We start from the raw sequence: 12,536 nt of genomic DNA, 5'->3' as shown, positions 1-12,536 counted from the left end.
AAGTCTTGGAGCCTCAGCTTCTGGATCTGTCCTTCCAATGAGCACTCAGGGCTGATTTCCTTCAGAATGGAGAGGTTTGGATTGGATTGATCTTTATTACGGCCATTGGCCCGTTACACGACAGTTTCCCATACCAGCATAATATACTTAAATCTCCAAATTTAAAATCGCCAAAACTTACAAAAAACAAACAGGAACCAAAGCAAAATAAAAACAAAGACCACCATCATACATTACAATAAATTTGTAACCTATACATCGCCCTCTGCTCATAAATTAATCAGGGATATCAATGGTGATATCACCTAAAACATAGATCATGGTTTAAAACAATGGTGATATCACCTAAAACATAGATCATGGTTTAAAGGGATTATCGGAGCCACACAGGAGTCCGTTTCTCTTCTTTAGGGATAGGATGCTGATCAAGAATCTGGCAACCATGAGTGATCTTTGGGGGTCATCATCAATTAGTAGATATCTCAGTTTGGCTTCAATCGTATCATTGGCAATTCCCTTAAGATATTGAGCAAGAAACTTGCTCCTGGCCGGTAAGTGAAAAGGACAGTCAAAAATTATGTGATGCAATGATTCCGGTGCCCCACAGTTACAATCACATAAGAGCGATATCTGTCCATTGGAGAATCTATTTCTCAGCACGTTCGATGGGAAGGTGTTGAATCTTGGCTTTACAAAGGCATATCTATGAGCTGAGGAAGTTAAAGAATTCAAATAGTTTGGGAGCCTTAAGAGGGGTAATAAACCAAGATTTAGAGGTGAGCAGGTACCATTGCCCAAGACCATTTTCTGCTGCAAGTCCATCTCCTCTAGTTTACAGGTTACTGTTCTTTTAGCTGGGACTATGTCCTGCTCTAGTAATTTGAATGGATACGTTTGATCTTCTTGCAGTCCATGGGACTCTCAAGAGTCTCCTCCAACACCATAATTCAAAAGCATCAATTCTTCGGCAATCAGCCTTCTTTATGGTCCAACTTTCAGCTGTCAACTTTTCCCTTTTCTTGCGAGGAATCCTATTCGGAATAAGGGAATTTCCCTTTAAAAAAGGGAAGCGTTGACAGCTATGTCGCAAAACAATACGGGAACTGAAGCGCAGGAACGATGGAAGGAGATGGGTATGTTTAGCCTGGAAAAGAGGAGATATGAGAGCCATCTTCAAATATCTAAAGGGCTCTCACATAGAGGATGGAGCGAACTTGTTTTGCTGCTCTGGAGGGGCAGGACTCGAACCCATGGCTTCAAGTGACAAGAAACTCAACATCAGGAAGAACTTTCTGGCAGTGAGAGCCATTCAACAGTGGATGTTGCCCTTGGGATGTGGCGGACTGCCTTGGAGGTTTCAAAGCAGAGGTTGGGCGGCCAGTTGTCTTGGGTGCTTGAGTTGAGCTTTCCTGCATTGCGGGGTTGGGCTGGATGACCTCTGGGTTCCCTTCCGACTCTACGGTTTTATGATTCTGTCTTCCCGAAATTCACACTTATTCCTTATCATCTTTTTAAACTTTTCAAAAACAAATAAATTAACACATACGTTTCAATACATAGTAAAACCATTATTTTTGTTGACTTCCCACCCCCTTTTCCACTCTGTTCTTATTTCTCTCCCTCTGCTGAACCCTGTCTTCTCTCTCTGGTGTCTCAACAATGCTGCTATAACCTTTATTTTTATTTTTTTAAATAGATTTTTATTAAGATTTTAAAGGTTGCAAAAAAAGAAATAAAAAGAATGTCAATTTAAAAGATAAAAAAAGATAGAAAAACAGAACAATACGTAAAACCAACATCATCACACAAAACAAAAAGCAAAAAGAGAAAAGAAAAACAACAACAAATCAAACCTTTTACATAACTAACTTTCATTTACTTACTTCCTTGACCTCCTCACACCTCCCTTTTTTGTATTCTAATTCAGATTAGGTATTTCAGCAAATCCTTTCCAACTTTGTTTTTATCCTAATAATTTCTCTTAATATGCTGTAATTTTACATTCTCTTCTTTCACCAATTAACTATCCATTTTTACTTACTCCTTTATATCATTTCTGCTAAAACCACATTATTTCATTCCACCATCCTTCTAACATTCCTTAATTTTACAGTGTTTCTGTAAATAAACTTTAAATTTCAATGCTGCTATAACCTTTAAGTTCTCCTGATGCTCATAGAATGGAAGGGACCCAAAGGTCACCCAGTCCAACCCCACTGCAATGCCACGAATCACAGCTGACCAATCCCTGGCAATGGGTTCAATGGCATGCAACAGGTCCTAGGGTCTCCAGGTCAGAGACTTTGCCTGAAACCCCAGGAAACTGCTGCCAGTCAGATCAGCCTCAGCATGAATCCAGCTCCCCAAGGATATTGGCTGCAAGTTTGCGAAATCCCACACTCTGCCTTGAGACTCCAAGGAGCTTTTGCCGATCAGTGTAAGTGATGCTAAGATGGGCGATGGTCTCACTCAGTGTCAGGAAGTCTCAGGTGTTTGCAGTTGCTCCGAACAACCCCAGAGACAGGTAGCATCCAGGTAAACGCCGCAATCTGCCCCACCTACAGGTTTGCCGGCCACTGCAAGCAGGGAGCAAATGTTCAGCTTGTGACTCTCTTGTTGACTTTCAGGCCCAACGTCTGCGGATCCCGGTTCCACTCGTACTGCTGCCCAGGATGGAAGACCCTCCCCGGTGGAAACCAGTGCATTGTCCGTGAGTATGAGCCAGGGTTATGTCTCCCAGTGCATTGTTCATGAGTATGAGCCAGGGTTATGTCTCCCCTGTGGGAACCAGTGCATTGTCCATGAGTATGAGCCAGGGTTATGTCTCCCCGGTGGGAACCAGTGCATTGTCCGTGAGTATGAGCCAGGGTTATGTCTCCCTGGTGGGATCCAGTACGTTATTCATGAGTAGGAGCCAGGTTTATGTCTTCCCGGTGGGAACCAGTGCAATGTCTGTGAGTATGAGCCAGGGTTATGTCTCCCCTGTGGGAACCAGTGCATTGTCCATGAGTAGGAGCCAGGTTTATGTCTCCCTGGTGGGATCCAGTGCACTGTCCGTTAGTATGAGCCAGGGTTATGTCTTCCCGGTGGGAACCAGTGCAATGTCTGTTAGTAGGAGCCAGGGTTATGTCTCCCTGGTGGGATCCAGTACGTTGTTCATGAGTAGGAGCCAGGTTTATGTCTTCCTGGTGGGATCCAGTGCAATATCTGTGAGTAAGAGCCAGGGTTATGTCTCCCCTGTGGGAACCAGTGCATTGTCCATGAGTATGAGCCAGGGTTATGTCTCCCTGGTGGGATCCAGTGCACTGTCCGTTAGTATGAGCCAGGGTTATGTCTTCCCGGTGGGAACCAGTGCAATGTCTGTTAGCAGAAGCCAGGGTTATGTCTCCCTGGTGGGATCCAGTACGTTGTTCATGAGTAGGAGCCAGGTTTATGTCTCCCCGGTGGGATCCAGTGCACTGTCCGTTAGTATGAGCCAGGGTTACGTCTCCCCTGTGGGAACCAGTGCACTGTCCGTTAGTATGAGCCAGGGTTATGTCTCCCTGGTGGGAACCAGTGCAATGTCTGTGAGTATGAGCCAGGGTTATGTCTCCCTGGTGGGAACTAGTACATTAATTAATTAACAAGTGCAGAAGCAATTTCCGGCATCTGGGCATGCGCAGAAGCGATTTCCAGAGCCGGGGAAGAGAGTCCCTGCCTGCGCCGCGCTGCGTCAGTTTAGCGCAGTGCGCGGGGACTTGCCAAGCAGGCGTCTCGGTTTGGGGGTGGCTTGTGGGCTGGTTAAATGGCCTCTGTGGGCTGCTTCCGGCCCATGGGCCACAGGTTGGGGACTGCTGCTCTATAGACTCAGCCCGTACCTCTTTGGCTTTCGCGATAACCCATTTGATTCAGTCTAGCTGGGGATCTGAGCTGGTTTACAGTTTCTTTCCTATATTTTAAAGGGCTTATATACCTCTGCGGGACGCGGGTGGTGCTGTGGGTTAAACCACAGAGCCTAGGATTGCTGATCAGAAGGTCAGCGGTTCGAATCCACACAACAGGGAAAATTTTCAGACTGTCTGAAATGTGTATGTGATGAGCAAATAACGCTAGTGGGATTTCAAGAAGTTCTGTAAATGATAGAGGACTATTGTATTGATGAAAACTAAGTGTGTGAAGGTTTATAAAATGCAATATAAAATTAGGAAATGCGTATTTAAAAACTTTGAATAATGGATGATTGTCCGAGAGGTTGAACGAAGTCTAAAAGAGAAAATATGTGATAAACTTAGATTGGATAGTATAAATCAGTGTTTCCCAACTTTGGGCCTCCAGCTGTTTTTGGACTACAACTCCCATCATCCCTAGCTAGCAAGACCAGTGGTCAGGGATGATGGGAATTGTAGTTCAAAAACAGCTGGAGGCCCAAGATTGGGAAACACTGCTATAAATGTATGTTGGAAAATTTAATAAAATTTTTTAAAAAAAATCCCCACGACAGGGTGAGCTCCCGTTGCTCAGTCCCAGCTCCTGCCAACCTAGCAGTTCGAAAGCACGTCCAAGTGCAAGTAGATAAATAGGTACCGCTCCGGCGGGAAGGTAAACAGCATTTCCGTGTGCTGCTCTGGTTCGCCAGAAGCGGCTTAGTCCTGCTGGCCACATGACCCGGAAGCTGTACACCGGCTCCCTCGGCCAGTAAAGTGAGATGAGCGCCGCAACCCCAGAGTCGGCCACAACTGGACCTAATGGTCAGGGGTCCCTTTACCTTTACCTTATACCTCTGCTTTTTAAAACGTTCCATATTAGAATCATAGAATCATAGAGTTGGAAGAGACCACAAGGGCCATCGAGTCCAACCCCCTGCCAAGTTGGTTTTGCACAAGCAGCGTTAACTCTGGGGCATGAAATGGTCTTAAAATTGCCGTTTTCACGGCTTTGCTTTATTGGGGTGAAACGTATCGGTTTGATGTTTCTACCTACAAGTGTGAGCTGTCCTTGGGATCAAAACAAGCACTCAAACAAATGGAAAGCTCCATCTAGATTTGTCCCTGCCCCCCATGAAGATCCTCAAATCTTTTGCAAAAGCTCTTTTGGTTCAGCTGCTTGAAAGCTCCTTCCAGGGCTAAATTATAAAGAAGTTTAACAATTGGTTTGCAAGCCTGGTATAGCTCCCACAGCGTTATGGCCTTTTAAACAGTCGCGGCTCCATCCAGTGAGTTCTGGAAATTGTAGTTTCCTAGGAGTGCTGGGGGGACGCGGGTGGCGCTGTGGGTTAAACCACAGAGCCTAGGACTTGCCGATCAGAAGGTCAGCGGTTTGATTCCCCGCGACGGGGTGAGCTCCCGTTGCTCGGTCCCTGCTCCTGCCAACCTAGCAGTTCGAAAGCACATCAATGTGCAAGTAGATAAATAGGTACCGCTCCGGCGGGAAGGTAAACGGCGTTTCCGTGCGCTGCTCTGGTTTGCCAGAAGAGGCTTGGTCATGCTGGCCACATGACCTGGAAGCTGTACGCCGGTTCCCTTGGCCAGTAAACTGAGATGAGCGTCGCAACCTCAGAGTCGTCCGTGACCGGACCTAATGGTCAGGGGTCCCTTTACCTTTATATATAGGGTAGCTATATTCTGCATGGACTGGTTGCACGGCAACATGTGCAAATGGCTTAAGATACCTATTAGCTCCATAATTTACCAGGTAGCATATATTCAACAGCGGCAATTTGTTGCTGGCAAAGGACAGCTGGACATAGAAAGGGCCCCATTACCTTCAGTGGCTTAAAGGTAAAGGGACCCCTGACCATTAGGTCCAGTCGTGACCAACTCTGGGGTTGCGGCGCTCATCTCGCTTTACTGGCCGAGGAGCCGGAGTACAGCTTCTGGGTCATGTGACCAGCATGACTAAGCCGCTTCTGGCAAACTAGAGCAGTGCACGGAAACGCTGTTTACCTTCCCACCAGAGCGGTACCTATTTATTTACTTACACTTTGATGTGCTTTCGAACTGCTAGATTGGCAGGAGCTGGGACCAAGCAATGGGAGCTCACCCCATCACGGGGATTTGAACCACCAACCTTCTGATCGGCAAGTCCTAGGCTCTGTGGTCTAACCCACAGCGCCACCTCACAGGGTTGTTGTGAGGCCGGATTGGAGAGGACAAGAGCCTCCTCGGAGGAAAGTTAAGGTAGGGATGAAAGGACAGGGCCTTTAAACTCCTTTTCTCTTTCTCTCCCCCCTTTTCCCCAACAGCCATTTGCCGGAATTCCTGCGGAGATGGGTTCTGCTCCCGACCGAACATGTGCACCTGTTCCAATGGGCAGCTGTCTCCAAACTGCGGCTCCGGAGGAGGTGAGGCAACAGGGAGACTTTGTGTGAGATGCGCATGTGTGCGAGGTGGGCGGCTGGGTGCACAAAACCCCCAGCCTTTGCACTGTTGGGATGTAACCTGCTGGACGCTGTCTGTTGCTCCACCCACTTTTGCCCCAGGCCACGCCCACAGCCCCTAGAAGCCACGCCCCTATCTGGACAGGGATAGCGTAGCTACTCTTGTCTATGCTCTGGTAACCTCAAGGTTAGATTACTGCAATGCGTTCTACGTAGGGCTGCCCTGAAGACGGCTGGTGCAGAATTCAGCGGCTGGGTTGCTCACCGGAGCAAGATGATTTGAGCATATTGCACTGATCCTGGTCCGAATGCACTGCCTACCAATAATAATAATAATAATAATAATAATAATAATAATAATAATTTATTTTTTATACCCCGCCCAACTAGCTGGGTTTCCCCAGCCACTCCGGGCTGCTTCCAACAAAATGTTAAAATATTAAAATACAGTGGTACCTCGGGTTACATACGCTTCAGGTTACAGACTCCCCTAACCCAGAAATAGTGCTTCAGGTTAAGAACTTTGCTTCTGGATGAGAACAGAAATTGTGCTCCAGCGGCATGGCGGCAGCGGGAGGCCCCATTAGCTAAAGTGGTGCTTCAGGTTAAGAACAATTTCAGGTTAAGAACGGACCTCCGGAACGAATTAAGTACTTAACGTGAGGTGCCACTTTATTTATACCCCGCCCATCTGGCTGGGTTTCCCCAGCCACTCTGGGCGGCTTCCAACAAAATATTAAAATACAATAGTCTGTTAAACGTTAAAAGCTTCCCTAAACAGGGCTGCCTTCTGATGTCTTCTAAAAGTGTGGTAGTTGTTTTTCTCTTTGACATCTGGTGGGAGGGCGTTCCACAGGGCGGGCGCCACCACCGAGAAGGCCCTCTGCTTGGTTCCCTGTAACTTGGCTTCTCGCAGGGAGGGAACCGCCAGAAGGCCCTCAGAGCCTTCTCAGTGTCCGGGCAGAACAATGGAGACGCTCCTTCAGGTATACTGGACCGAGGCCGTTTAGTTTCAGGGTCCAATTCAAAGTGCTGTTTCAGGACTGCAAAATCCTCTTTTTTGGGGGGTGCAATGTGCTTTTTACAGCGGCTCCCCCCCACCATTTGAAGGCCTGGTGTACTCTTCCCAAAACATTGTTGTTTAGTCGTTTAGTCATGTCCGACTCTTCGTGACCCCCTGGACCAGAGCATGCCAGGCCCTCCTGTCTTCCACTGCCTCCCGCAGTTTGGTCAAACTCATGCTGGTCTCTTCGAGAACACTCTCCCACCATCTCATCCTCTGTCCTCCCCTTCTCCTTGTGCCCTCCATCTTTCCCCACATCAGGGTCTTTTCCAGGGAGTCTTCTCTTCTCATGAGGTGGCCAAAGTCTTGGAGCCTCAGCTTCAGGATCTGTCCTTCCAGTGAGCACTCAGGGCTGATTTCCTTCAAAATGAGAGGTTTGATCTTCTTGCAGTCCATGGGACTCTCAAGAGTCTCCTCCAGCACCAGAATTCAAAAGCATCCATTCTTCAGCAATCAGCCTTCTTTATGGTCCAGCTCTCACTTCCATCCATCACCACCTTAATATACATGAAGCCCCTTCTGCTCTCCATTTCACGGTGATGGAGACCCCAGATGTTAGCAATCTCCTCAGCTATGTAAGGAATTCAGGCTTGGGGAGGGGCATTGGGAAGGGGGCTGCATTGCCTGCATTCCCGTGGTCCCCGGGGGGTCTCTGGGGGAGGGAGGCTATGGGGGGGGGGGAGTTAAGATTTCACAAGGCATTTCGGGGGGGGGGGGTCTGCCTCCACAACAGGGTGTGAGGCAGATGGAGAGAGCAGAGTGGATGTCGGTTTCCTATTGCTGAACTTTGGAGAGGTTCAAAGCTTTTTGGAAAGCAGTAGGGGACACAAAAGGGGACGCAGGTGGCGCTGTGGGTTAAAGCCTCAGCGCCTAGGGCTTGCCGATTGAAAGGTCGGCGGTTCGAATCCCTGCGGCGGGGTGCGCTCCCGCTGCTCGGTCCCAGCGCCTGCCAACCTAGCAGTTCGAAAGCACCTCCGGGTGCAAGTAGATAAATAGGGACCGCTTACCAGCGGGAAGGTAAACGGCGTTTCCGTGTGTGGCTCTGGCTTGCCAGAGCAGCGATGTCACGCTGGCCACGTGACCCGGAAGTGTCTCCGGACAGCGCTGGCCCCTGGCCTCTTGAGTGAGATGGGCGCACAACCCCAGAGTCTGTCAAGACTGGCCCGTACGGGCAGGGGTACCTTTACCTTTACCTTTTTAGGGGACACAAAAGGATGCGAGTGGCACTGTGGGTTAAACCAGAGCCTAGGACTTGCCGATCAGAAGGTTGGCGGTTTGAATCCCTGCAATGACGGGGTGAGCTCCCGTTGCTCAGTCCCTGCTCCTGCCAACCTAGCAGTTCAAAAGCACGTCAAAGTGCAAGTAGATAAATAGGTACTGCTCCGGCGGGAAGGTAGACGGCGTTTCCGTGCGCTGCTCTGGTTCGCCAGAAGCGGCTTAGTCCTGCTGGCCACATGACCCGGAAGCTGCATGCCGGCTCCCTTGCCCAGTAAAGCGAGATGAGCGCAGCAACCCCAGAGTCGGCCACGACTGGACCTAATGGTCAGAGACCCCTTTACCTTTATTAGGGGACACAAAGGTCTTCTCTGCTGTGTTGTATCAGTGGGGAAATTATTGTCAGGCATGGAAATAGCTGGGGCAGTTTTTATTCCCCCGCCCCCTTGTAATATTTATTAAGTTTCATATAAAAACATAACTTTAACATAACTGAAAAAGAAAAAACAATAATGAGAAAAAAGAAAGAAAAGAAAAACCAAAGAAGTACCAATCCCACATAAATACAATAAAGCTTAATTCATTAAAATCCAACTTCATAAACATATTACTTGACTTCCGCTAATCTCTTCCATCTGAATTTCTTTGTAATTGAATGTAGCAGTTTCCAATATCATTATTTCATAGAACAATCATCCTGCCATAATCATATTTCCCAACTTTCCTTATGGTGTTGTTTCTTATTTATTTATTTAGTCCTGATTTAATCCTCAGCCTAATTAATTCTTTCAAGTACAGTGGTACCTCGGGTTAAGTACTTAATTTGTTCCGGAGATCCATTCTTAACCTGAAACTGTTCTTAACCTGAAGCACCACTTTAGCTAATGGGGCCTCCTGCTGCTGCTGCTGCGCCGCCGGAGCCCAATTTCTGTTCTCATCCTGAAGCAAAGTTCTTAACCTGAAGCACTATTTCTGGGTTAGCAGAGTCTGTAACCTGAAGTGTATGTAACCCGAGGTACCACTGTAGTTACAAATCTTTAATATTACAATATTACAATATTTATTCAAATAGTCTTTAAATTTCTTCCATCCTTCTTAATATTCCTCTTCTTTCTGGTCGCGGATTCTCCCAGTGAGATCAGCCAGCTCCATAAAGTCCAACACCTTCATCTGCCATTCTTCTAGCGTTGGTAATTCTTGTGTTTTCCATTTTTCAGCTAACAACTGCTGGGGCAGTTTTTCTGCCTCCCCTTCCATGGGCAAACATGCACCTCTCATCCAGAATTTAGATTATTCTGTCCCAATTTTGCTGGCCAGGCGTCATGAGGAATGTGAACTGCAAGTGTAAGATGGGGGATTGGCCTCCTACTCCTGAGTAGATCCCATTATTATTATTATTATTATTATTATTATTATTATTATTATTATTTTTTGCATACCGTCCTGCACCCGCAGGTCTCAGAGCGGTTGCCACATAAAATCACAAAATACCCCTACTCTGGCAGGCAGCAGCTCAGGCAGAGACCTTACCCCATCCAGCCACCTAGAGTCTTTTAGCTGCCACTTCTTGTGACTGTGAGTTCCCAAGGCTCATTCTGCATTGGGTGGGCAAGCTTGGTTTCATTGGGTGACGCGATAGGCACTAACGCTACGGAGATGGAGGCCAAAATATCGCCGGCTCCCTTGCTCATGCCAAGCTTCACCCTTAAACTCCCAGCAAAGAAAGAATGGATACACAAACTTGGGGGATATGCAGAAACGGTGAAACTTACCAGAAGAATAAGAAATCGAGATAAACTCTTTATAAAATAATGGAAATGGTTTACTGAATATTTACAGGCAAATTGTCAACAGATGAGAACATTGGCAGGACTATTGTAACAACCTGCAGTTTCTTAAGAGAGATGAATAAACAAGGAAATAAGTTAATTTGGAATATGTAGAAGATATTACAAATAAATTCAGGGAACCACAGAAAGAGGGGGAAGGAAGTCAAGCTTTGAAATGTCAAAATGATTGTAAACTCAGTGAAATGTATAAACCTGAAAAGTGTGTCTGTGTGTGTCTGTGTGTGTATAACACACAATGACTTTTGTGTGTATAACACACAAAATGACTCCCAGGTGTGCAGCCTGGGAGTCATTTTGGACTCACAGGTGTCCATGGAGGCGCAGGTTAATTCTGTGTCCAGGGCGGCTGTTTATCAGCTCCACCTGGTATGCAGGCTGAGACCCTGCCTGCCTGCGGACTGTCTTGCCAGAGTGGTGCATGCTCTGGTTATCTCCCACTTGAACTACTGCAATGCGCTCTATGTGGGGCTACCTTTGAAACTACAACTAATCTAGAATGCGGCAGCTAGACTGGTGACTGGGAGTGGCTGCCGGGACCACATAACACTGGTCCTTTGAGATCTGCGTTGGCTCCCAGTACGTTTCCGAGAACAATTCAAAGTGTTGGTGCTGACCTTTATAGCCCTAAACCGCCTTGGTCCTGTATCCCTGAAGGAGCATCTCCACCCCCATCGTTTAGCCCGGACACTGAGGTCCAGCTCCGAGGGCCTTCTGGCGGTTCCCTCATTGCGAGAAGTGAGGTTACAGGGAACCAGGCAGAGGGCCTTCTTGGTGGTGGCACCCGCCGTGTGGAACGCCTTCCCTTCAAATGTCAAGGAAATAAGTATCCTATCTTTAAAAGACATCTTAAGGCTGCCCTGTTTAGGGAAGTTTTTAATATTTAATGCTGTTTTGTCTTTAACCCTCGATTGGAAGCCGCCCAGAGTGGCTGGGGAAACTCAGCCAGATGGGCAGGGTATAAATAAATTATTATTATTATCAGCTTCACCGTTAAACTCTCCGCCGTTGCATCTCACCATTCTCCTCCTCCATAAACCTGTCTCCTTCTTCCTCCCCCAGTTCAGTCCTGCAATGTGAGATGTATGAATGGCGGCAGCTGCAATGAGGAAGCTTGTCTGTGCCAGAAGGGATACACTGGGACCTACTGTGGACAGCGTGAGTACCGGGCGTGCATGCTGTGAGCTCAGAGAAAGGCAAAAGAGCAAGCCCTGAGTTGAGATTTAGAAGGCGATTGGGCTGGATCCGGCCCCCAGGCCTTAGTTTGCCTACCCATGCTCTTGGGCTTACTGATCAAAAGGTCAGTGGTTCGAATCCCAGGGACAGGGTGAGCTCCCATTGCTCTGCCCCAGCTCCTGCCAACCTAGCAGTTCAAAAGCATGCCAGTACAAGTAGATAAATAGGCACCACTGCGGCAGGAAGGTAAATGGCATTTCCGTGTGCTCTGGTTTCCGTCACGGTGTCCCGTTGCGCCAGAAGCGGTTTAGTCCTGCTGGCCACATGACCTGGAAAGCTGTCTGTCGACAAACGCTGGCTCCCTCAGCCTGAAAGCGAGATGAGCGCCGCAACCCCATAGTCGCCTTTGGCTGGACTTAACCGCCCAGGGACATAGCTGTCAATGTTCCCCTTTTAAAAAGGGAAATTCCCTTATTCCGAATAGGATTCCTCACAAGAAAAGGGAAAAGTTGACAGCTATGGCAGGGGGAGCCAACGCCAGACGTTGCTAGCATGGCCCGTGGTTGGGGAAGATGGGAGAGGAACCATCAGAGTCAAATGATGAGGCAGGAGATTCTGGCTCAACATCAGGAAGAACTTTCTGGTTTTGTGTACCGAAAATGCATATACCAGGAGAAATGAGCATGGAAATCCATCTGACTTCCTGTGCCTTTCCTTCCTATATACATAGAAACGTAAGGCTGTCGACACGGTGCAGTACACAAGGCCACCAAAAGGTGGCCACTGCAACTCCCGTGTGAAGGCAGATTCTTAGGAGGTTTTTAAGCAGATCGTGGCTGCTTTATCTGAGATTCCTGCATTTCAGGGGGTTGGACTAAAT

General features: G+C 47.7%; 1 protein-coding gene across 4 annotated transcripts in view; it reads left to right on the top strand.

The window, feature by feature from the left end:
- Positions 1-12,536, top strand: part of FBN3 (fibrillin 3) — a 179,171-nt gene that overhangs the window by 19,801 nt on the left and 146,834 nt on the right. For 3 of the 4 annotated variants that reach the window (XM_079960394.1, XM_079960393.1, XM_079960391.1), the window contains exons 3-5: positions 2,628-2,710; positions 6,221-6,319; positions 11,543-11,638. In XM_079960394.1, the coding sequence (XP_079816520.1) occupies positions 2,628-2,710; positions 6,221-6,319; positions 11,543-11,638 (278 nt within the window). Of the gene's footprint in view, positions 1-2,627; positions 2,711-2,829; positions 2,853-6,220; positions 6,320-11,542; positions 11,639-12,536 lie in introns of those variants that run through there. The other variant, XM_079960392.1, reaches the window with a different exon arrangement.

This window comes from Podarcis cretensis (assembly GCF_951804945.1).
Source record: "Podarcis cretensis genome assembly, chromosome: 18".
Lineage (NCBI taxonomy): Eukaryota > Metazoa > Chordata > Lepidosauria > Squamata > Lacertidae > Podarcis > Podarcis cretensis.
Note: the sequence above shows the minus strand (reverse complement) of the source record. Positions and strands in the feature narration are given on the sequence as shown.